Consider the following 27,431-nt stretch of genomic DNA (forward strand, 5'->3'; position numbering starts at 1 on the left):
TTATAGAGTTGGGTATAAGGCATGGTAACCTGTACCGCACTATATTCTTTTTCTATTCCTAGGGTACGCAAACCACTATAAATCAAGTTACAATTTGTATAATTTTATTTTTACTGCCTTGAATTTAATTCAAGGGCAAAGATTATGACGTTAAACAGATTTTAAATTCATATATTGGCTCCTGAAGATCATGATTACTAAACTTGTATAGACTTGAGATGTCTAAAATTACTCGGTCCACAAATATGTTTGCCCTGATAGGCTTTCGACTTCGACCAGAAAAAGTTTTGTTTGCCGAAATGTATTCTGGGTATTTTATATGCGTTTAACAAGACCAAGATGGCTTCCTATTCACAGGTTGATGTCGATGGCTATCCCGCATTTCAGTTAGGAGGATCACGCTTCGACCAGGTACCACCCTATTCTTAACTTAGGCATACTTAGCTCATAAATCGGTAGACTGTGCGAACATCGACTGTAAATGTCGATGGCGTCAACCCGTTGAAAACGTGCCTGTGTCAACACAACTAGGCCATGTCTGCCCCGCCCCGGTTCATAGTATGTTTAGCGTACTGGGGTGTACTGACTAAACGTGATTTTTATCACTATTACGCTCTTCTTTTCAGCAATTGTAGCATTTTATATTTTTTGTTTAACTGTCACAATAAGTTGTTCTTTTTCCCCCTACATTCATTTCATGTAAGGGACGACGTCAAAAGATCGATGTCGGATAAAAAACTTAATTCCTTTAGTTTTTTTCCAAACCCGGGCCCCCTACCCCCCACTGAAACTTAATTGATAAATATTGGTCATGGCGTCAGACTACATTCACCATTAAATGCAAATTGATAATCGGACAGTAGTATTGCATAGCAGTTGGTTGTCGGGTGGGTGTAAAAAGATTTTACAAATGCACCTCATTTGACGCACAGATTTACACTCGAACCAAACCATTTTTCTGTTTTTTTTCCCTTTTCGGTTATTTCTGTCCATGATTGGATAGAAAAAAAACGAACTACAAATACTCCAAGTTTTTCTTGACTTCATTAAAAAATAAAATTGTTTTTGTAGGATGGAAACTTTTTGAGGTTAAAACCCCCCACCCCCAAACTAAAGGAAATAAGTTTTTTATCCGACATCGTCCTAAGTTGTTTAAATAGTAATACATATTTTTGCAAATTCAACTATTTTTAACGAAAAAATGAAACAAAAAATGGGATTTAGATAAAAAAACAAAACGTTAATGGATTGTTTTGTTTGTTTCATGAACCCTTTTCACTAACTGCATTTTTTAATGAACTTTACTCCAAAATACATATGTAAACTGAGAACAGACTTCTCAAGGTAGAGTGAACCAAGTGAGTATTGGTCACCAGATCCGGGAAGAGAATAACACACTGGAGAGGAGCACTTGTAGCCAAGGTGTTTACTGCTCAACTGCTAGGCCCCGAACTGAGTCTAAATACTCATGAGATGTTCCATACAATGTATCAATATCATTATGCAAATAACTAAACTAAATGTCATAGCCTCAAATCATTACAACACACTTTATATAGATGTGTTAATGCTTCTCTACACACCATTGGCTTTGGCTGTCCGTGGAGGTTTCTCATGTATTATGTTTTTCATCCACAAATGTGTGTACTGTAGAATACTTTATTTTAGCTGGAATTAATTTCCACTGAAAAGACTTTTGGTGTCTTTTGTATGGAATTTATTTTGTCTGCTATTTGACAAGTTGAATGTAAAATACAATATGTATAAGAAAGAAAGTATATTCGCTAGATTTTATTTTCACTTCAGCGAAAATAGCAGAAATAAAACCTAAGCGATAATTAAGTATTTTACAAAAAATCTTAATATATTCATTTTCAAGATGTCTCAGCTGGCATTTTTATTTCAGAGTTCATAAACAGAAAAAAAAAAAAAATGTAATCTAGATTTTAATCTCATATAGCCATGGAATATGTTGACAAAAATACAATGGGGGGAGGGTTAAATACGATATAACATACACAGACGAAAAAGCAAACATATTCTAGATTCTAATCTGATTGGACAGTAACCTCATTTAGCCATGCTCTACTTGCTCTCTGAATCACAAGATTACTATCAGGGATGGACCATTTAAAATTTTAGGGAAATTCTGTAGTGTTACTTGAATGACATTGCCCCCTTTTGATGTGATACAATCTATTTGTTAATTTAGTATCAAAGGTTTGGATTTAGGAAAATACAAATTTTTTAGTTACTTTTCCATTTAAAGAGTTAAAATTTTTATTTTATGTATTTCTCCGAGGTATGCGCAGTTTGAACCAAATTCAAATTTTGTCCTACTGAGCATGTTACTGCACATATATTCAATGCATTATGGGATAGAAAATTCAAATTTTACTCTACTGAGCATGTTACTGCACATATATTCAATGCATTATGGGATAGAAATTCAAATTTTACTCTACTGAGCATGTTACTGCACATATATTCAATGCATTATGGGATAGAAATTCAAATTTTACTCTACTGAGCATGTTACTGCACATATATTCAATGCATTATGGGATAGAAATTCAAATTTTACTCTACTGAGCATGTTACTGCACATATAGACAATGCATTATGGGATAGAAATTCACATTACATATAATGCAAACTAAAAATACCATACCAGAAACTCACTCATTTAAATCTCAATTATGTGACTACAATTTTGTTCTCTTTTTCAGTATTTTAAACCATAATGATCAAAACATGAAGACGATAGCAAAATGTCTTTAATTCAGTTCTCAAACTAAATAATTTTAATCGAGAAAATTTCCAACACCCAGAATTACAAGTGCAGACCCTAATTAGTTTAAACTCGTGTCTAATAGAGAAATATTATTTAAAATCATTGTAGTTTTCCAATTTTGTTCATTTTTGTGGTAATTAACAAAATTATAATTTTATTTTCTAGTCAACTGTTCTAGGTCGATACAGACATTTTCTTGACGTTGTAGATCCCCGAACCTTATTCACAAGCAAGGTAAGTCTGTAAGTGGTACTCAGTAAATCCTTTTTTCCACTTTTCCACTTTTGACAATTTTCCTGGTCTTCTTTTGACCAGGAATGACAGCTAGTGACTTTCAGGAAACTGGATTTAAATAAATAGAATGGACCTAGATGCTATCAATGCAGTGTGGAAATTTGGCAGATCAAGATCAAATAGCGCCCCCAACATCATCCTTGCCCCTAAAATCATTTAGGAGTACTTGTACTGTTGACCTTACCATTATTAGAGGAAAGACTAATTGTGCTATTTGTTTTTCTTCAACAGACGCAACTACAGAATTCAATACAATTGTTAGAAGATTACAAAAGTGGGACCCTGTCCTCAGACACAACAAACAGACAACTATGGCAAGCACAGAAAGTCAAACAGGTATATTAGTACATGTAACCGCAAAAAAGTTCTGTTCCTATTTGTTCCCTCTCATTGAAGGGGGTTGGTCGTTGCGGCACGCATGGGTCTCATATGAACAATGATGGCGATTTTGACTGTTACGCAGACCACAAGTAGAAACTTAGACTTGGTAATTATTTTGGTGATTCGAAGGTATCGAATGAGTCATCGATAGTACTTAGTGCATGTCGCGTTCAAAACTATTATTCATGAATTCCATTGGAATAGCGCATTGGATTGTGGGAATATCAATGTTTATAAACACAAATGTCACACATGCGCGGTACAACGACCACCACGATGATCACCGTCCTTTACAGTTGCATTCTGAGAGCATTTATTCAGGTCTTGATTATTATACGAAATGTTTAATGGTCTGAATGTGTACAGGAAAAAACAACAAGCTCTCCCCAGGATTCCAACAACACCTCACAGTAATTTAGAAATCCATGTACATTGAAAGCGGATGAAATTCAAACAAACAATCAAATGGAAATCAAAATGAGTGCCAGCATTCAGAATGCCACTCTTTGTGTGTCCAATGTTAATTTGTATTTTATAAATTCAGGCTTAAAAAAAATATTTTTAACATAATTATAGTATTTTTTTGTTTTTGATGCACCAAAAGTTAAAACATCGCTAGAGGGCGATCTATTGCAGTGGGCAATGTTTCTAATAAATACAATATATATTTGCCACATTTAATCCACACTATTAAGTAAACATGTTACATAATAGTCCCAAGACTCCAATTATGTTTTTAGAGTACAATGTCAGGAGGATTCACTTTTTGTTCGTAATATTTTTAGTATGGTAACATAAATACGCAGGTGTTAGAGTTCTCAAGGTGCATGTCATGCATGATATAGTGTTTATGTGCAAAGTGCACCGTCATCATCAACAACAACAACTAAATAACTAAATAAATAACTAAATAAATAAATAAATTAATTGCACTATTAATTATTTAATAGTTAATTAATTATTTAATATTTCATTCATTCATTCATTCATTCATTCATTCATTCATTCATTCATTCATTCATTCATTCATTCATTCCCTTTTACCAGATCAGTTTTATACAGTTGGTTTTCTATGACAAATGTGAAGTCAAATTCAAAAGGAGATAATTGTCATGCAGTGTGTGTTGAAATTTTTGTGTAAACATTAGTCATTAATATGTCAGATAAAGGACAGTGCATGTACATGTAGCTGACTTTTGAACTTTGGAAGGTGACACAACTGATGATGAACTTTGACCTACTTGAAACTCTTGTTCAAACCAAGCAAAATGTGAACTTTGTTTTGTTTGTAGTTAGCTGAACTTTAAATTACTGGTATTTCAGAAAATCTTTTAATTTTCAGGTCAGGTTTCTTCTTCCTTCATGATAAATTTTTACAATTGAATATTAATATTATGAAAATTATTAGGGACGTGATTAGATGCATAATTTGCAGAGACACTTTGATTAATGGTTTTAGGAACATTCACTGACTCTAGTTTTCAGTGGAGTATGAAGCGTAAATATTGCACAGCAGTGCCCCCATGTGGTGATGGATATGTCTACTTTGTTTTTATAGGCTATTATTCATCCGGACACTGGTGAGAAAATATTAATGCCTTTTAGAATGTCGGGTAAGTCATCTTTTTATTCTCCAGTACTGTATAGGTAGATATTATTTTTGCTTACAGAGCCTCACAAAAAAACAATGTTTCTGGTGAAATAGTTTTTCAAAAATGGGACAGTGGTAATTTTATTTTTTCTAGAATATTTGACGATACACAAATTCTGCATTCAATCTGCTAAAAATAAAATGCCCAGTGAATACATCTCCCTGCACAATATAACACTGGTTTGCCATAGGAGTTTACAAACTGACACAACCCATATTTTTATTTTTTTTTTATTTCACAGGTTTTGTCCCATTTGGTGCTCCAATTGTAGTTGGTTTACTTCTTCCAAATCTTACTCTCAAGGCAACTGTATTTTGGCAGGTGAGATATTTTTTACATGCATTGTCACTTTAATTATTATCTGGTTTTTAATTTTGTTAACTAAAATTTGCTAAATTAAATAGTAAAAATGCTAGGTTTGTAAACTTAAAACATCAAAATGCCAATGAAAATACTAAGTTTTACAGTATATATCTTCTAGAAGGTTTATTAGTCCCCGGACGAAGTCTGAAAACAGGGACTTATAATTCGGTCTCCGTGCGTCCGTGTGTCCGTCTGTCCGTGCGTCAGTCTATCCAACGTCATATTTCAGAATCCTGTGGACCGATTCCGTTCATTCTTTGCATGTGCCTAGTACCTTATGTGGGACATATACGCGTGCAGTGGTTTAGCGATTCGATTCAAAATGGCCGACTGGCAGCCATCTTGTTTTTTGAAAATGTTGTATTTTGGACATGCTTTGTCAGTTGTCATTCAAACTTGGTTCATATATTATACATGTTAGGATACATGTCCATGACGATTTATTTCGCAATTGGATCAAAGATGGTCGACTGGCAGGCTTCTTGTTTTTGTTTTTTTATGCGGTATCTTGGACGTGCTCTGTCAGTTTTCATTCAAATCTGGCTCATACATGTACTTTATACATGTTAAGATGCATGTTCATGACAATTTGTTTCAAAATCTGGTCAAGGATGGCCGATTGACAGCCATCTGACTTTTTGGCCTTACTACTATATTTCCACAATTTATGTACCATTTTCATTCGTATTTGGCACATACATCATACATATCAGTGTGTTTCATAATCAGATCAAAGATGGCTGAATAACGGCTGTTTTTATTTTGGCCATATTACTATGACACGAAACACGTGTTTTGATGTAAATAAACAATCTGTTGTATACGCCACTTGGAACTCAAGTTTCAAGGACACGCTCGCGACAACCCCTCCGCTTTAATATGACGAGCACAAAGAGAATTTAACAGGGACTGTGTCATTTTCAATGACTTGTTAATTTTAGCCTTGCGAAAAATCCAAGTTTGTCCCCTCAACACAGAATACCCTCTCAACCCTCCCACCTTCTCCAAACATAATAGACTGAATTACGGTAGTACTCACAACATTCGCAAGTTACATGTATCAGAATATGACTGATTAATTAGTCCCTGTTCAGACGCCATCTGAAAACAGAGACTTATGGATTGACCTTTGTGTGTGTGTGCGTGTGTGTGTGTGTGTCCAGATCTGTATCTTAGACATGCCTGGACCAATTACAATCAAACTTTACACATACATCATACATAATATTATACATATGCACATCAATTTGTTTCACGATCTGATTCAAGATGGCTGAATCTCAGCCATTTTTGTGCTGAAATCAAGTTTTTTATTGGGGACAACAGTTTCAGTGATTCAGTGGAATTGTTGACGTTCTGAGATCACACCTAAAGCTACATAAATGCTCGGCAATTTTCGTTTATTTGCGAACATTTTGTGACCCATAATATCTGAACGTTAATACTGTTAATTTAAAACTGAAACAGTGTATAATGTACAAAATGTAAAATAAAATAATAAATGTTTTGTTGCAGTGGTTGAATCAAAGTCATAATGCCTGCGTTAATTATTCAAATAGAAATGCAACAAAGGTAAGCCATTGATTTTTGGTAAATTCTGAGAACAATATTGCAAGCCGATACTGTCATTTTTTATGCATAAATTAGAGATTTTTCACTAGATGGCGCTCACTTCCTGTTTCTAGATGCATGCTTGACAAATTCTTCACCCGAAAGTGTCAAACTATACGGCGTATGTAATGAAATGCACCTGTATAGACCAATATTTGACAACAATTCAACTTTCAATTTTACAGTTTCCTATTTTGTTTTATTTTTAAATAGCCAACCCCGATGAGTAAATTTCTTGGAGGATATCTGGGTGCTATTACCAGTGCATGTTCCATAGCAGTAAGTACGTCCAATCATTGATCACCTGTTTATCCACTGAAGATTTCAATTATTCACATGCTAAGGCTTATTTTAGTATCCTAGACTGAAGTAATTGCATGCTAAGCCTTGCATTAACATTCAGAAGTATTCGAACACTAAAATTTGCTATTAGCATTCAGGATGTAAACATTCAAACACTAAAATTTGCTTTTAAATTTCCGGATGTAAGCATTCACATACTAAGCTCAGATAAGCAGTTGTAACACAGGACAGCTACTGAATGCTTATTTGTAGCCATTGCATTCTCTTGAATGCTTAGAAATAGTTAATTCAACATTTTTGATTATTCCTTACAGTGGATTAAGTTGAACTTTTGGGGAAATAGATTTTTTTTTCATAAATTTTGTGAAATAAGGAAATGTGTATGTTCTAGTTGGTGCAAATAATTCATTCAAATCCCTTTCTTATGTAAAACAGCTTCAACCAATATGCAAATTAAATCTATTTAGTTTCTCATTCAGTCAGGTTATGTAAATGTATGGTGAAATGTTTACACATAACTGGGTTTTGTAAAATAACTAAAATTACGCATCAAATACATTGTACGCATCAAGAGATCATCGATAAATAAAGACTACAATGTCAGTTTTTATAATCAGAGATTTTTTGAGATATGTATTTTTTCTTGTTTTATTTTCCTGATGCTTAATAGTTCATATATCAGGTTATTATAATGTATTGTACCGGTTGTAGCTTGTACCGGTAGTCATAACCAAAATGCCAGCATGAACATTTCACTAGATTCGTGTCTGTACAAATAAGACGTTCTGTAACACTGTTGTCATACATAGATATTGTTTTCATTGCCAGATGTATAATAACTATCATTATTCAGGTGGGATTGACTGTCTTGGTCGGCAAAGCACAGAAGTTTAGTCCAGCAACAAAGATGATAATACAGAAGTTTGTGCCTTTCCCTGCAGTTGGTGAGTCAGATGAAGAGAATAATAATTCTGTGGATGGTCCACATCTAATTTTGAATGGTCCACCCTTAATTTTGTATGAACTACCTCTTATAATAAAATAATAATTTTTCTTGGCCAAATTTTGGTGCAACATATGCACATTTTAATGTATATTTTTTTTATAATTATTTTGTTAATTTTGGTCAACATTCTAAATTGGGTAATGGTCTTGATCAAAAGTTTTGAAAAATATGAGAAAACTTTTAACTTCATTTTTAATTTGTGAATGATGACAACATATTGACCTCTGTGACCTTTAGGGGTTATGCACAAGGTCCTTTCCATCTAAAGTATTTTCTACATATCTATTCTAGCGACTGCTAGTGTGTGCAATGTTGTATTAATGAGAATTAGTGAACTAGGAGAAGGAATTGAAGTCAGCGATGAAGACGGCAATGTGGTTGGATGCTCCAAAATTGCTGCAAAACGTGTGAGTACAAATTAATGTTAAATGTTGATCACTTCATGGCCTTTACCTTCTGATCCCTCATCTGTTCTTTTACCCAATGACTGATACTCAGTGCTTGAACTTTACTCCTTGACCTAATTTCATACTTATCCTCATTCCATACTTGACCTTTACTCTCTGACCTCATTCCGTATTTGACCTTTGCCTTCTGACCCCTCATTTGTCTTTTTACCTGATGACTGCTATTCAGTGCTTGAACTTTACTCAGTGACCTCCTCCATACTTGACCGTTGTCCTCTGACCTCTCATTTGTATTTTTACCTGATGACTGCTATTCAGTGCTTGAACTTTACTCTCTGACCTCATTCCATACTTGACCTTTGCCTTCTGACCCCTCATTTGTCATTTTACTCGATGACAGCAAATCAGTGCTTGAGCTTTACCTTCTTACCTGTAAATTACTTTCAATTTTGAATTGTTTTCGTCCTAGGCCTTACAAGAAACAGCCATGACCCGTGCAGTATTACCAGCTCCTATACTCATACTACCACCCATTATTATGACACTGTTTGAAAGGTGAGGTATTCCTCTAAAAAGGTCAAACATCCAAGATTCACTATAATTTATTCCCTCTCCCCAACCCACCAAAATGCAAACAGATGTCATTCAAGTGAGAATGCTGTTTATGTTTAACATTATGGCACAAATTTAGATACAATTTTAGAAATAATTTTAGGACTACATTACCCAAATTAAATTCCAGAATGTGTAGGGTATGCAAGGTGGATATGCATAGGTACCAGGATGTGTGACCTTTGGAGGGGTCATGCATAGGTACCAGGATGTGTGACCTTTAGGGGTCATCCATAGGTACCAGGATGTGTGACCTTAAGGGGGTCATGCATATGTACCACAATGTGTGACCTTTAGGAGGTCATGCATAGGTTCCAGGATGTGTGACCTTTATGTGGCTCATATGCATAGGTACCAGGATGTGTGACCTTCAGGGGTCATGCATAAGTACCAGGATGTGTGACCCTTAGGGGGTCATGCACAAGTACCAGGATGTGTGACCCTTAGGGGTAAATGCATAAGGCCCATTTTTGCTGGGTATTTGTTTTCAATTATTTGTTTTTCTCAATAATTTGTCTCATTTTTATCCCCCTGTCAAAATGTTACAAGCATCCATTGATATGTCCGTACGTAACCAGGGAACTATTGCGGATGAAGACAAATGACACAGTGTTATATTGAAGACATTGCACACTAGATCTGATCAACATATTTAATAAACATATACGGTCAAGTAACCTCATTAAAAATAGCTATCATATCTGGAACACTATTGCAGATATAAACTTTCAACCAGTGATTACAGAGGATCTGCTATCTCTGATTGCTTTCGTGTTTAGATTTTTTGTGTTTCTTCCAATTCGTTCATATCCTTTTTTCTTTTCCACATTACATTACTTTCATCTTGTGAGTTTATGATGCAAGAATGGTTTGCGATTTTTCAAAATTGTCTTGTGTATAAAAACAAACCATTTTACAGTTTCTCCTAATTGTTCTTTGCCGTATAGCAATCACTTTCTAAAAGCTAGAATAAGTTTATCTAACAACCAAATTCAAAATTTGTTCTTGTTAGGACTAACTTTGTGAAGACAAGACCTAAGGTACATCTTCCCCTACAAGCTACGGTTTGCACGCTGTCATTTGCGTTTGCTCTGCCACTTGCACTGAGTTTATTTCCACAATTTTCTAAGGTGAGTGATGTTATTTCCTGTCCCCTATATATGATTTGGTCATTATTGAATTTAATGTTTTGTGTAATGATTGGTCAGTAGATGTTTACGTGGAAACATTGAATTCCAGATTATGTGTTGTGATTGGTCAGTTTATAGTCACATGGAAACACTGAATTCCAGATTATGTGTTGTGATTGGTCAGTATATGGACACATGGAAACACTGAATTACACTGAATATTTAATTATACTGCCCTCTGTGTTGTAATTTGCCAATCATTTGAGGTACGAGGGCGCTGTCACTTATATCACTGTGTACATACACCAAATAATAGAATTCCTTTGTAGAGATTAAATCAAACACAAATTATAAATTGTTATATTGTTATAAATTATAGATTAAACGAAAGACAAATTTACATGCTAATGTTACTGTAGACAAAATGCTTTAATTTTGCTTATTGAAATGTTATTAAATTGTTCTTTACTTCAGTACGTAGTCACCGTTTTTTTATTTTCAAAATTCTTCCCATTTTTCACTTATTGTTTCTCAGATTAGTTTTCATTGTCAACTACTTGTGAAATAAATTCTACAAAATTACAAAATAATAGCAAACAAGAAAAAAATATAAAAATAGATTACCCGTATACAAAATGAAAAATAGTGAAATAAATATCTTCAAATTTGACTTTTTTTTATTTTTTATTTATTTGTTTTTTTATTTTTTATTCCATTATTTATTTACTTGTTTATTTACTATTTATTTATTCATTCATTTAACTCACAAATTGAATCAAAATATCTTGTTTTGCCACCTCATTTCAGTTTGAATCGTCAAGGCATTTTTTATTGGTTTCTTAACCCTGTAATTTGCCACCAAGTTATTGTTGGCTGGTGTTTCCTCTACTTAATTTTTTTTTTTTTTTTTTTTTTTTTTTTAAATTAAAAAAAAAAATCTTTGAATAGTTGACATTACATCATCAGCTCAGACCAATGTTTAATAATCACAAAAATAATCATACAAATTAGTTTTTTTTGAGATGCGTTCCGGTTGATAGGAGTCCACGGCAACAACTGTAACACACTAACCTTGTTATTTGTGCACTACTTTGAAATACGTGCCTTTAGGCAAAATTTATTTATTAAATAAATGAAAATCTGTTAAAATCTAATTATTTTCCATTTAAAAAACATAAACAAATGGTACTTGTAGCAAAGAGGATTGTCGGGAAAGGCTGCTGTCTCCATTTTTTTAATATTCGATTTTTCTCCCTTTACTTTAGTATCATTGATTTGATCGTTGATTTTTTTATTAAATTCTGCTCTCTTCCTCCCTGGTTATTATGATTGTTACCTGTCACCATAAAACTGAATGCTACTATTATAGCTTTTAAAAAAGGCTTAAATGAAAGCTGACACAGGTGGTCACATCCCCTGTTAAACAATGGGTTAGCCAGGGTTGATTAATTTTCTATATTTGATATCTCAATTTTATTTTTAAAATTATTTTTTTTTGCAAAAATATTAAACAAAACAAAAATATAATTATGTAGTATTTTCATTTTGCAATGTTTCAGTTTACTTGATATGCAAATAGACTGATTAATATGCATCATTTCTTTTCTGAAGTTGATTTACGACTGTTTTCCCATGTTACACCTGATTTGAAAGCTATCAAATCATTATGTTTTCTTGTGGTGGACGGGGGTCTGTGTGTCTGTCTTCTTGTATGGTTTCCATGGCAATCCATGCTTTAGATTACAATCAGTTTTGGATTGCAGAAGCCAGTTGTAAGAGTTGATAGGGATATCAAATACCATCTGAAAATCAGCAATTTTTTTTTAAAACTGAACATTACTGTGAATAATGTGGATGAACTATTATTAAGGGAGCTAGGACCCCCCCCCCCCCCGACAATTCATCTTGTTGTCAACTTATTATAAATTCACGTAATCAATTGTTTGCCGACGACCGGTAATAGTCAAAATCACTGCAAAAAATAACAAATAATAATTGTGTGTGTGGGGGGGGGGGGCATTTGTCCTGCGGGGACAGTTGTGGGGGGGGGGAATTGTCCCCAGGGGGGATTCTCCTAATACCATAATTAAGACTTGTACAATTTATGAATTCTTGAATTTTCAAGATTTCCCATCAAATTTCTTTTCCTTCAGAAATTTTCAGATAAGGTGGAAATGTGTGTCACATGATGTACTGTCACATTTCATCCGTGTTTGATCGTATGCCATCCCTGACTATTGGAATTCACATGTTTTCCATAATCGTCTTGATACTGTAAATCACATTACTACTATGTGGGATAAAATTAAATGGCTGGATGAATCAAAGGTGACTGCTATGTGGGATAAAATTAAATGGCTGGATGAATCAAAGGTGACTGCTATGTGGGGCAAACAAACACCTCTTCTGTAATTATCTGTACCCAGCTCCTTATTCTCTTCTTTTACTCTACCGCATAAATATTTCTGCTTTTTCTGCAATATTAACTCCTAAAAAAACAAACAAGTATAAACAAGTTTCGGTGACAATTATTGGACGTTTTTGCTGACAAATAATACCAATAAACCCTATATGTAGGTTTTTTAATAGCTAGTGCTAGAAGTGTGAATTAGTTAAATTTCGTACCCATCACGGAATTGGTACCATGAAATATGTGAAGGCTTATGGTTCCATATACAGATACGATGAGCAAAATAAGACAGGGATATTTGTTTTTTTTTCATTCAACCAATTTAGATCTTTTATTTGATGGTCAATATGGATTCTGTAAATTCTTTGTCATCAAGCGTTAATTTTCAGTCCAGTTAGGTTTCTGCACACAGTTGTATGTTTGGCACGACACTAATGATATACATGACTATTGTCTTAAAGTGGAAACTTCCAAGCCCAGGGATTGCATAAAAGAATCATGGGACACTATTGTTTATGTTGTTTACAATGCTAATCTATCTTTTGTTATCCATTATTTTTAATCCAGAAAGTAAATTTGTTGTGAGATTAAGCTTAACTGGAGGTGCTCCTTTAATTGGCAATCTTTCTCGTCTGTATTCGACGAAAGATGACAACTTGAAATGTGATTGGTGCAGAAAAATTCCAGTTCTCCATACAGCTTTTTAATAATTGTTTGTTTTTACTTTTATTTGTAAAATGGCGATATATCTCACCCTGAGAAGTACAAATAGCAAAAATAACAATTTATTTACGAATGAAGAAAGAAATTTATTTGCATCGTATACTGGCAGTGAGTTCAGTGGTATTAAGTTGTCGCTAACACTTAAAATATAAAATCAGAAACATTTATAGCAACCATATATTAAAAAAATATTTTCTGATAGTATGTAATAGAAGGAAAAATTGGAAAATAAATTTTTAGATCTAGAACTATTGGATATTTTGTTAAAAGAATTTCTTTGTGCATTGTGGTACTCCCATGAAGCATCTGACCATGGACAATAGACAGATTAACACCATGTTTAGGAAGACAATAGAATGTACACATTAGAAGAGAATTTGATGTCATCAGTCCTTTATGCTCAGCTCAGAAATGTGTTATAATTCCATTGTCTTTCACGACAGGGTGCTGTACCATCTGGGAGTTCCACTGTCCACGTAGGGTTTCATACAAAATAGTGATAGTTTGATATATTTGAAGATAACATCAGTGCTGTACACCCAAAATAAGTTGTTCCAGGCATGGAGGTAAAAATGGAAGGAGTCACAGCCAAAATAATCCTCCTAAACTTCTTTTGTTTTAGACATGTTTAATCCTATAATTCCCTTTGTCTAATCGTCCTTTCACCCCAGGATCGTCGCCGACGCGTCTTTTACTCTCATGTGTTGCTGCGCACAGTACATATTCCAAAGTCTTGTTTTACGGTGTCGCAGTAAATGTCAAAGGACATAAAGCATGCGCAGATCTTTTATACGTAGAGGAATCGTGTTTGTGAGAACGGGAAAGTTGGAATTTTGAAAATCAGAGAATTTCTTGTTAAGTTTATGTAATTTTTCGTTTTTCAGCACATTTTCCGTTGTATTTTTGAATCAGCAATATTGTAATGTTTCGAAACCTTGCTAGTACTGTTTTTAGTCCACAATAAAGCTTGTTTAATGATCTTTGCAATGGTGCATGGCATGGACCGCACCGCTTTGTACCAGAGACTGAATTTTGAGGTTTGAAATGACGCTTTTTGAAGTTTATATCCCTTGTATGTCCTACTTCCTACGGCAGTGCGTCAACAAGAAATTCACTGCATTTTTTGTTTTCGAGCAATCATTTTGTTCACAGCATATGGAAAACAATTTTCATCTGTAATATGCTCCTCGATTTCGTTTACGTCTTCTGAATTGAAGGACATCGTAGTCAAACTCGTATGCGTTATCGATCGTCGCCATATTTGTTTATAAGAATTTGACAGAATTGTCACGAAAATCACAGTGCTGCCGAAGGCGTCCGTCGTATGCTAATTCACGGTAATCCTTACTGCGCTAGGAGGAAACTGTCCTCTTTGATCCGTTCGGCAAATAAACTTCTTGATCTATGTACAAACAGCGGCGACCATCCTGGTACCTTTGATCTAAGCTTGGCTGTGACTCCTTCTCTTTTTACCTCCATGTTCCAGGCGAGCTGGTCAAATTAAAACTTATCCCAATCAAGTCACGTTTCACAAAATATTTTTCATACATTTTTTAAAAAGACGTGAGATGAGAATTGGTCAAACAATTTCATAGAAAGGATAACAAAATGTATAGAAATGTACCAGTCCTTTAAGTGGTCGTATCATGTTGGTAAATACGACACAGAGTTGAATTGTTGGGGAAATTATTATTAACATCTTGTTGTGTGCATTGTTTGTATTATGTATTAGGTGAAGATCGAAAACAAAGGTTTCGTTTTTGTGTGGAAACATTTGTATTTTTGTTGCACTTACAACTTTCCAAAGTTCACAAGCAACATGGCCTGGGGTCGATAAATGCATGAAAAAACACTATCAATTCAGATTTCACCCAAAAAGCAGATCGCTCTGAAGGTGACAATTTTGGCTAAACATATCTGTAAAAGCATTTATTTTTCTCAATACAGAAAAACAAACGTAATCTACACTAAAATATTTTCAAAAAGTAGAATGAACACTTCCCCAATTCTAAAACTATATCAAAATTATTGCTTGAATAATTCAGAAACTCAGGTGATGCAAATTAAAAAAAAAACAATAAACTAAAAATGAAATATTTTCAAAAAGTAGAATGAACACTTCCCCAATTCTAAACCTATATCAAAATTATTGCTTGAATAATTCAGAAACTCAGGTGATGCAAATTAAAAAAAAAACAATAAACTAAAAATGAATCTGCTTCCTTTTTTTTCTATTTTTGTTAATAAATTCAGTGATATATAATTTACTGTCATTTATTTTCACTGACATTTAATTTCACTATTTTGATGTTTTGAGCATGTTCACTGTGTTTTAATTTAACAAAGTTGTCAAAAAAACAATCAGTTTTAATGTTATTTTATGTTCACGTAGATTTAATTTAGCAGATTTTACTTATCAGCGAAAATAGCGAAATTAAAACCCAGTGAATAATTAATGCATTTACAGTAACAATGACAAAATAAAGGTACAGGAAATCTGAGAATATTTGCTGAAAAATATTTTTGATATCAGCTAAAAAATCAAAGGCTGAAAAGCTGACTCTGTTGCCTAGCAGAAGTCACATAATATTAAATAATAAGCCGATCTGAGGTAATATTACAATTTTCATATGTGCATGTGCATAAGCCAGGGTTTGGCAAAAAACAAATTAAATTCCGCCAGACTTGTATAACAGGATTAAAATATATACATTTGTATGATGATAGTCAATTTATTTTGACAAACTTTGGGTTTTCGCTTTTCACCCAAAATTCAATTTTGCCTGAAATTAAAAAGATGGAAATTGCTAGCATATTTGGACAATTTGTTTTTTTTGTAGGATTCATAACATTATAGAGTAATATAATCTGATGTAATATTGTAGTTAACTTAAATTAAAAAAACAAATAGATTAAATTCAACAGATTTTGATTCTGGAAATGATGAATTTCACAAAAGTATATTGTATTTAGTCGGATATTTTATTTTTAAATTTTCATATATTTTTCTTCTAAATACTAGCTAGTATGAGTGAACGAAGACCAGCTACGGTTTAATCTAAAATTAATGCAGAAATCAGACAAAATTGATAAACATTTGCACCAACTTTTTTTGGTGCTATGCAATTGGCAGTCAAAATATCAAGTACCAAAATATATACTGTGCAGCCTTGCACCGGCAAAGGCATGAAATATTAAATAATAATCCCTTCTGAAGTAATATTACAGTTTTCATATCTTTATAAGCCCTTGGTTTGACAAAAAGACAAATTAAATTCCCCCAGACGTTTAAACCGATTACCCGTTCGAATAGCGATGATGAGTTTGACAAGAATGATCCCATAACAAAAAACAACTCCATTTGAAAAGGATTGAAAATCCTTTTTTGTGAAAATTGACACAAATTGTCAGGAAATGACATCCTTAACTACTTCAATTGGTGAAATTGTTACAGCTTGCTCAGTATACGCTGTTTAGATAAAAACAAATATGGATTAGTCTTTGTTTATTCCTCGCACCATGCAGCCTATTGGTGCTATTGTTACCAATATCGTATTGAGAAATGCGGCTCATTCAACCTTTAGTTCTTAATTTGTTAAGAATTTGCTCTGACCCTGGCCTCCTTCTGACATTTTATGTGCAATCTGTGTACCTTTCCTTTCATCGGATCACAAGTTTTTCAGTTGAAGCTTAGACAGACTGCTCGTCACAGATGTTATACACTTTCTGTTAACACATTCTGTTGGATGTTGTCTATTTAAAATAACAGTGGGGAGTGGTGTGTTTTATTCTGATAGCTTTATCATTACGTATTCAGTATTACTGGTACAACAAAATGAAATTCCTTTCGTTATTTGTGACTGTCCGCAATTTACTTCCGGTCGGCTTTTATTTTGTTTACGAAATCATTATTATAGTTTATTTATTCCATTATGTTCATCGTTACATGTGATTATGTACAGAAGCGATGATTGACAGTCTTCTATGTTGCCATTTGAATCCAAAGTGCAAGTGACCTTCATTTCAGAGGCACTGCGATGATTTACAATGTTGAACTACTTTTATTTGTTCGAAACAAATCCAAAAAACAGACAGGATTTAATAGAGTTTTAACAGTCTCTGTGTGTGCATGGATGTGTCCGGAACTGTAACTCAGACACCCATAGATCAATTCTTTTAATCCTCGTACATACGTGATATGATTTCTTGATTTGGTCAAAGACGGCCGACTGTCTGCCATTTCAGTCATAAAAAAGCACTAAATTCACTTCTGACATGTGTTGTCTGTTTTTCTTCCGGTTTTTCTCCAAAATTAGTGGAAGGTTAAACCATTGCATGTCATTTTGTTTTGTAAATTTGACTCAAGATGGCTGACTGGTGGCCATTTTGCTTCTGTCAAATTCTGTTTCAGACAAACATGTATATCTCGTACAAGCAATTCACTTCAAACTTTATAGCTAGATTGTCCATCATACGATAATGTTGTCACCTGATCAAAGACTGCTGACTGTTTTAGTTGTATAGATCTGCTAAAATCATGACATGTCAAGTACAAGACACTTGACATGTGTTGTATAGATCTACTAAAATAATGACATGTCAAGTACAAGACACTTGACATGTGTTGTATAGATCTACTAAAATAATGACATGTCAAGTACAAGACACTTGACATGTGTTGTATAGATCTACTAAAATCATGACATGTCAAGTACAAGACACTTGACATGTGTTGTATAGATCTACTAAAATAATGACATGTCAAGTACAAGACACTTGACATGTGTTGTATAGATCTACTAAAATCATGACATGTCAAGTACAAGACACTTGACATGTGTTGTATAGATCTACTAAAATAATGACATGTCAAGTACAAGACACTTGACATGTGTTGTATAAATCTACTAAAATCATGACATGTCAAGTACAAGACACTTGACATGTGTTGTATAGATCTACTAAAATCATGACATGTCAAGTACAAGACACTTGACATGTGTTGTATAGATCTACTAAAATAATGACATGTCAAGTACAAGATACTTGACATGTGTTGTATAGATCTACTAAAATCATGACATGTCAAGTACAAGACTCTTGACATGTGTTGTATAGATCTACTAAAATCATGACATGTCCAGTACAAGACACTTGACATGTGTTGTATAAATCTACTTAAATAATGACATGTCAAGTACAAGACACTTGACATGTGTTGTATAGATCTACTAAAATCATGACATGTCAAGTACAAGACACTTGACATGTGTTGTATAGATCTACTAAAATCATGACATGTCAAGTACAAGACTCTTGACATGTGTTGTATAGATCTACTAAAATCATGACATGTCCAGTACAAGACACTTGACATGTGTTGTATAAATCTACTTAAATAATGACATGTCAAGTACAAGACACTTGACATGTGTTGTATAGATCTACTAAAATCATGACATGTCAAGTACAAGACACTTGACATGTGTTGTATAGATCTACTAAAATCATGACATGTCAAGTACAAGACTCTTGACATGTGTTGTATAGATCTGCTAAAATCATGACATGTCAAGTACAAGACACTTGACATGTGTTGTATAGATCTACTAAAATCATGACATGTCAAGTACAAGACTCTTGACATGTGTTGTATAGATCTGCTAAAATCATGACATGTCAAGTACAAGACACTTGACATGTGTTGTATAGATCTACTAAAATCATGACATGTCAAGTACAAGACTCTTGACATGTGTTGTATAGATCTGCTAAAATCATGACATGTCAAGTACAAGACACTTGACATGTGTTGTATAGATCTACTAAAATCATGACATGTCAAGTACAAGACTCTTGACATGTGTTGTATAGATCTGCTAAAATCATGACATGTCAAGTACAAGACACTTGACATGTGTTGTATAGATCTACTAAAATCATGACATGTCAAGTACAAGACTCTTGACATGTGTTGTATAGATCTGCTAAAATCATGACATGTCAAGTACAAGACACTTGACATGTGTTGTATAGATCTACTAAAATCATGACATGTCAAGTACAAGACTCTTGACATGTGTTGTATAGATCTGCTAAAATCATGACATGTCAAGTACAAGACACTTGACATGTGTTGTATAAATCTACTAAAATCATGACATGTCAAGTACAAGACACTTGACATGTGTTGTATAGATCTACTAAAATCATGACATGTCAAGTACAAGACACTTGACATGTGTTGTATAGATCTACTAAAATAATGACATGTCAAGTACAAGATACTTGACATGTGTTGTATAGATCTACTAAAATCATGACATGTCAAGTACAAGACACTTGACATGTGTTGTATAGATCTACTAAAATCATGACATGTCAAGTACAAGACACTTGACATGTGTTGTATAGATCTACTAAAATCATGACATGTCAAGTACAAGATACTTGACATGTGTTGTATAGATCTACTAAAATCATGACATGTCAAGTACAAGACTCTTGACATGTGTTGTATAGATCTACTAAAATCATGACATGTCCAGTACAAGACACTTGACATGTGTTGTATAAATCTACTTAAATAATGACATGTCAAGTACAAGACACTTGACATGTGTTGTATAGATCTACTAAAATCATGACATGTCAAGTACAAGACACTTGACATGTGTTATATAGATCTACTAAAATCATGACATGTCAAGTACAAGACTCTTGACATGTGTTGTATAGATCTACTAAAATCATGACATGTCCAGTACAAGACACTTGACATGTGTTGTATAAATCTACTTAAATAATGACATGTCAAGTACAAGACACTTGACATGTGTTGTATAGATCTACTAAAATCTTGACATGTCAAGTACAAGACACTTGACATGTGTTGTATAGATCTACTAAAATCATGACATGTCAAGTACAAGACTCTTGACATGTGTTGTATAGATCTGCTAAAATCATGACATGTCAAGTACAAGACACTTGACATGTGTTGTATAGATCTACTAAAATCATGACATGTCAAGTACAAGACTCTTGACATGTGTTGTATAGATCTGCTAAAATCATGACATGTCAAGTACAAGACACTTGACATGTGTTGTATAGATCTACTAAAATCATGACATGTCAAGTACAAGACTCTTGACATGTGTTGTATAGATCTGCTAAAATCATGACATGTCAAGTACAAGACACTTGACATGTGTTGTATAGATCTACTAAAATCATGACATGTCAAGTACAAGACTCTTGACATGTGTTGTATAGATCTGCTAAAATCATGACATGTCAAGTACAAGACACTTGACATGTGTTGTATAGATCTGCTAAAATCATGACATGTCAAGTACAAGACACTTGACATGTGTTGTATAAATCTACTAAAATCATGACATGTCAAGTACAAGACACTTGACATGTGTTGTATAGATCTACTAAAATCATGACATGTCAAGTACAAGACACTTGACATGTGTTGTATAGATCTACTAAAATCATGACATGTCAAGTACAAGACACTTGACATGTGTTGTATAGATCTACTAAAATCATGACATGTCAAGTACAAGACACTTGACATGTGTTGTATAGATCTACTAAAATCATGACATGTCAAGTACAAGACACTTGACATGTGTTGTATAGATCTACTAAAATCATGACATGTCAAGTACAAGACACTTGACATGTGTTGTATAGATCTACTAAAATCATGACATGTCAAGTACAAGACACTTGACATGTGTTGTATAGATCTACTAAAATCATGACATGTCAAGTACAAGACACTTGACATGTGTTGTATAGATCTACTAAAATCATGACATGTCAAGTACAAGACACTTGACATGTGTTGTATAGATCTACTAAAATCATGACATGTCAAGTACAAGACACTTGACATGTGTTGTATAGATCTACTAAAATCATGACATGTCAAGTACAAGACACTTGACATGTGTTGTATAGATCTACTAAAATCATGACATGTCAAGTACAAGACACTTGACATGTGTTGTATAGATCTACTAAAATCATGACATGTCAAGTACAAGACACTTGACATGTGTTGTATAGGTCTACTAAAATCATGACATGTCAAGTACAAGACACTTGACATGTGTTGTATAGATCTGCTAAAATAATGACATGTCAAGTACAAGACACTTGACATGTGTTGTATAGATCTAAAATCATGACATGTCAAGTACAAGACACTTGACATGTGTTGTATAGCTCTACTAAAATCATGACATGTCAAGTACAAGACACTTGACATGTGTTGTGTAGCTCTACTAAAATCATGACATGTCAAGTACAAGACACTTGACATGTGTTGTATAGATCTACTAAAATCATGACATGTCAAGTACAAGACTCTTGACATGTGTTGTATAGATCTACTAAAATCATGACATGTCATGTACAAGACACTTGACATGTGTTGTATAGATCTACTAAAATCATGACATGTCAAGTACAAGACACTTGACATGTGTTGTATAGATCTACTAAAATCATGACATGTCAAGTACAAGACACTTGACATGTGTTGTATAGATCTACTAAAATAATGACATGTCAAGTACAAGACACAACATGTGTTGTATAGATCTACTAAAATCATGACATGTCAAGTACAAGACACTTGACATGTGTTGTATAGATCTACTAAAATCATGACATGTCAAGTACAAGATACTTGACATGTGTTGTATAGATCTACTAAAATCATGACATGTCAAGTACAAGACACTTGACATGTGTTGTATAGATCTACTAAAATCATGACATGTCAAGTACAAGACACTTGACATGTTTTGTATAGATCTGCTAAAATCATGACATGTCAAGTACAAGACTCTTGACATGTGTTGTATAGATCTACTAAAATAATGACATGTCAAGTACAAGACACTTGACATGTGTTGTATAGATCTGCTAAATCATGACATGTCAAGTACAAGACACTTGACATGTGTTGTATAGATCTACTAAATCATGACATGTCAAGTACAAGACACTTGACATGTGTTGTATAGATCTACTAAAATCATGACATGTCAAGTACAAGACTCTTGACATGTGTTGTATAGATCTACTAAAATCATGACATGTCATGTACAAGACACTTGACATGTGTTGTATAGATCTGCTAAAATAATGATATGTCAAGTACAAGACACTTGACATGTGTTGTATAGATCTACTAAAATAATGACATGTCAAGTACAAGACACTTGACATGTGTTGTATAGATCTGCTAAAATAATGACATGTCAAGTACAAGACACTTGACATGTGTTGTATAGATCTACTAAAATAATGACATGTCAAGTACAAGACACTTGACATGTGTTGTATAGATCTACTAAAATCATGACATGTCCAGTACAAGACTCTTGACATGTGTTGTATAGATCTACTAAAATCATGACATGTCCAGTACAAGACACTTGACATGTGTTGTATAAATCTGCTAAAATAATGACATGTCCAGTACAAGACACTTGACATGTGTTGTATAAATCTGCTAAAATAATGACATGTCCAGTACAAGACTCTTGACATGTGTTGTATAGATCTACTAAAATCATGACATGTCCAGTACAAGACACTTGACATGTGTTGTATAAATCTGCTAAAATAATGACATGTCCAGTACAAGACACTTGACATGTGTTGTATAGATCTACTAAAATCATGACATGTCAAGTACAAGACTCTTGACATGTGTTGTATAGATCTACTAAAATCATGACATGTCCAGTACAAGACACTTGACATGTGTTGTATAGATCTACTAAAATAATGACATGTCAAGTACAAGACACTTGACATGTGTTGTATAGATCTGCTAAATCATGACATGTCAAGTACAAGACACTTGACATGTGTTGTATAGATCTACTAAAATCATGACATGTCAAGTACAAGACTCTTGACATGTGTTGTATAGATCTACTAAAATCATGACATGTCATGTACAAGACACTTGACATGTGTTGTATAGATCTGCTAAAATAATGATATGTCAAGTACAAGACACTTGACATGTGTTGTATAGGTCTACTAAAATCATGACATGTCAAGTACAAGACACTTGACATGTGTTGTATAGATCTGCTAAAATAATGACATGTCAAGTACAAGACACTTGACATGTGTTGTATAGATCTACTAAAATCATGACATGTCAAGTACAAGACACTTGACATGTGTTGTATAGCTCTACTAAAATCATGACATGTCAAGTACAAGACACTTGACATGTGTTGTGTAGCTCTACTAAAATCATGACATGTCAAGTACAAGACACTTGACATGTGTTGTATAGATCTACTAAAATCATGACATGTCAAGTACAAGACTCTTGACATGTGTTGTATAGATCTACTAAAATCATGACATGTCATGTACAAGACACTTGACATGTGTTGTATAGATCTACTAAAATCATGACATGTCAAGTACAAGACACTTGACATGTGTTGTATAGATCTACTAAAATCATGACATGTCAAGTACAAGACACTTGACATGTGTTGTATAGATCTACTAAAATAATGACATGTCAAGTACAAGACACAACATGTGTTGTATAGATCTACTAAAATCATGACATGTCAAGTACAAGACACTTGACATGTGTTGTATAGATCTACTAAAATCATGACATGTCAAGTACAAGATACTTGACATGTGTTGTATAGATCTACTAAAATCATGACATGTCAAGTACAAGACACTTGACATGTGTTGTATAGATCTACTAAAATCATGACATGTCAAGTACAAGACACTTGACATGTTTTGTATAGATCTGCTAAAATCATGACATGTCAAGTACAAGACTCTTGACATGTGTTGTATAGATCTACTAAAATAATGACATGTCAAGTACAAGACACTTGACATGTGTTGTATAGATCTGCTAAATCATGACATGTCAAGTACAAGACACTTGACATGTGTTGTATAGATCTACTAAAATCATGACATGTCAAGTACAAGACTCTTGACATGTGTTGTATAGATCTACTAAAATCATGACATGTCATGTACAAGACACTTGACATGTGTTGTATAGATCTGCTAAAATAATGATATGTCAAGTACAAGACACTTGACATGTGTTGTATAGATCTACTAAAATCATGACATGTCAAGTACAAGACTCTTGACATGTGTTGTATAGATCTACTAAAATCATGACATGTCATGTACAAGACACTTGACATGTGTTGTATAGATCTGCTAAAATAATGATATGTCAAGTACAAGACACTTGACATGTGTTGTATAGATCTGCTAAAATAATGACATGTCAAGTACAAGACACTTGACATGTGTTGTATAGATCTACTAAAATAATGACATGTCAAGTACAAGACACTTGACATGTGTTGTATAGATCTACTAAAATCATGACATGTCCAGTACAAGACTCTTGACATGTGTTGTATAGATCTACTAAAATCATGACATGTCCAGTACAAGACACTTGACATGTGTTGTATAAATCTGCTAAAATAATGACATGTCCAGTACAAGACACTTGACATGTGTTGTATAAATCTGCTAAAATAATGACATGTCCAGTACAAGACACTTGACATGTGTTGTATAGATCTACTAAAATCATGACATGTTCAGTACAAGACTCTTGACATGTGTTGTATAGATCTACTAAAATCATGACATGTCCAGTACAAGACACTTGACATGTGTTGTATAAATCTGCTAAAATAATGACATGTCCAGTACAAGACACTTGACATGTGTTGTATAGATCTACTAAAATCATGACATGTCAAGTACAAGACTCTTGACATGTGTTGTATAGATCTACTAAAATCATGACATGTCCAGTACAAGACACTTGACATGTGTTGTATAGATCTACTAAAATAATGACATGTCAAGTACAAGACACTTGACATGTGTTGTATAGATCTGCTAAATCATGACATGTCAAGTACAAGACACTTGACATGTGTTGTATAGATCTACTAAAATCATGACATGTCAAGTACAAGACTCTTGACATGTGTTGTATAGATCTACTAAAATCATGACATGTCATGTACAAGACACTTGACATGTGTTGTATAGATCTGCTAAAATAATGATATGTCAAGTACAAGACACTTGACATGTGTTGTATAGATCTACTAAAATAATGACATGTCAAGTACAAGACACTTGACATGTGTTGTATAGATCTGCTAAAATAATGACATGTCAAGTACAAGACACTTGACATGTGTTGTATAGATCTACTAAAATAATGACATGTCAAGTACAAGACACTTGACATGTGTTGTATAAATCTGCTAAAATAATGACATGTCCAGTACAAGACACTTGACATGTGTTGTATAAATCTGCTAAAATAATGACATGTCCAGTACAAGACACTTGACATGTGTTGTATAAATCTGCTAAAATAATGACATGTCCAGTACAAGACACTTGACATGTGTTGTATAGATCTACTAAAATCATGACATGTCCAGTACAAGACTCTTGACATGTGTTGTATAGATCTACTAAAATCATGACATGTCCAGTACAAGACACTTGACATGTGTTGTATAAATCTGCTAAAATAATGACATGTCCAGTACAAGACACTTGACATGTGTTGTATAGATCTACTAAAATCATGACATGTCAAGTACAAGACTCTTGACATGTGTTGTATAGATCTACTAAAATCATGACATGTCCAGTACAAGACACTTGACATGTGTTGTATAAATCTGCTAAAATAATGACATGTCCAGTACAAGACACTTGACATGTGTTGTATAAATCTGCTAAAATAATGACATGTCCAGTACAAGACACTTGACATGTGTTGTATAAATCTGCTAAAATAATGACATGTCCAGTACAAGACACTTGACATGTGTTGTATAGATCTACTAAAATCATGACATGTCCAGTACAAGACACTTGACATGTGTTGTATAAATCTGCTAAAATAATGACATGTCAAGTACAAGACACTTGACATGTGTTGTATAGATCTACTAAAATAATGACATGTCAAGTACAAGACACTTGACATGTGTTGTATAGATCTGCTAAAATAGTGACATGTCAAGTACAAGACTCTTGACATGTGTTGTATAGATCTACTAAAATAATGACATGTCAAGTACAAGACACTTGACATGTGTTGTATAGATCTGCTAAAATAATGACATGTCAAGTACAAGACTCTTGACATGTGTTGTATAGATCTACTAAAATAATGACATGTCAAGTACAAGACACTTGACATGTGTTGTATAGATCTACTAAAATAATGACATGTCAAGTACAAGACACTTGACATGTGTTGTATAGATCTACTAAAATAATGACATGTCAAGTACAAGACACTTGACATGTGTTGTATAGATCTACTAAAATAATGACATGTCAAGTACAAGACACTTGACATGTGTTGTATAGATCTACTAAAATCATGACATGTCAAGTACAAGACACTTGACATGTGTTGTATAGATCTACTAAAATCATGACATGTCAAGTACAAGACACTTGACATGTGTTGTATAGATCTACTAAAATCATGACATGTCAAGTACAAGACCTTTGACATGTGTTGTATAGATCTACTAAAATCATGACATGTCAAGTACAAGACACTTGACATGTGTTGTATAGATCTACTAAAATCATGACATGTCCAGTACAAGACTCTTGACATGTGTTGTATA

General features: G+C 33.6%; 1 protein-coding gene across 1 annotated transcript in view; it reads left to right on the forward strand.

The window, feature by feature from the left end:
* The first annotated feature begins 328 nt into the window (after positions 1–328).
* LOC100377051 (sideroflexin-5-like) overlaps positions 329–27,431 on the forward strand; it is a 31,871-nt gene continuing 4,768 nt past the window's right edge. The window contains exons 1-11 of the mRNA XM_085504707.1: positions 329–411; positions 2,960–3,028; positions 3,320–3,424; positions 5,028–5,082; positions 5,363–5,442; positions 7,000–7,056; positions 7,309–7,374; positions 8,252–8,342; positions 8,696–8,811; positions 9,281–9,366; positions 10,436–10,553. Of these exons, the coding sequence (XP_085360833.1) occupies positions 340–411; positions 2,960–3,028; positions 3,320–3,424; positions 5,028–5,082; positions 5,363–5,442; positions 7,000–7,056; positions 7,309–7,374; positions 8,252–8,342; positions 8,696–8,811; positions 9,281–9,366; positions 10,436–10,553 (915 nt within the window). The 5' untranslated portion in view covers positions 329–339. The remainder of the gene's footprint in view (positions 412–2,959; positions 3,029–3,319; positions 3,425–5,027; positions 5,083–5,362; positions 5,443–6,999; positions 7,057–7,308; positions 7,375–8,251; positions 8,343–8,695; positions 8,812–9,280; positions 9,367–10,435; positions 10,554–27,431) is intronic.

The sequence above is a fragment of the Saccoglossus kowalevskii genome, chromosome 10 (genome assembly GCF_978046115.1).
Source record: "Saccoglossus kowalevskii chromosome 10, keSacKowa6.1, whole genome shotgun sequence".
Classification (NCBI taxonomy): Eukaryota; Metazoa; Hemichordata; class Enteropneusta; family Harrimaniidae; genus Saccoglossus; species Saccoglossus kowalevskii.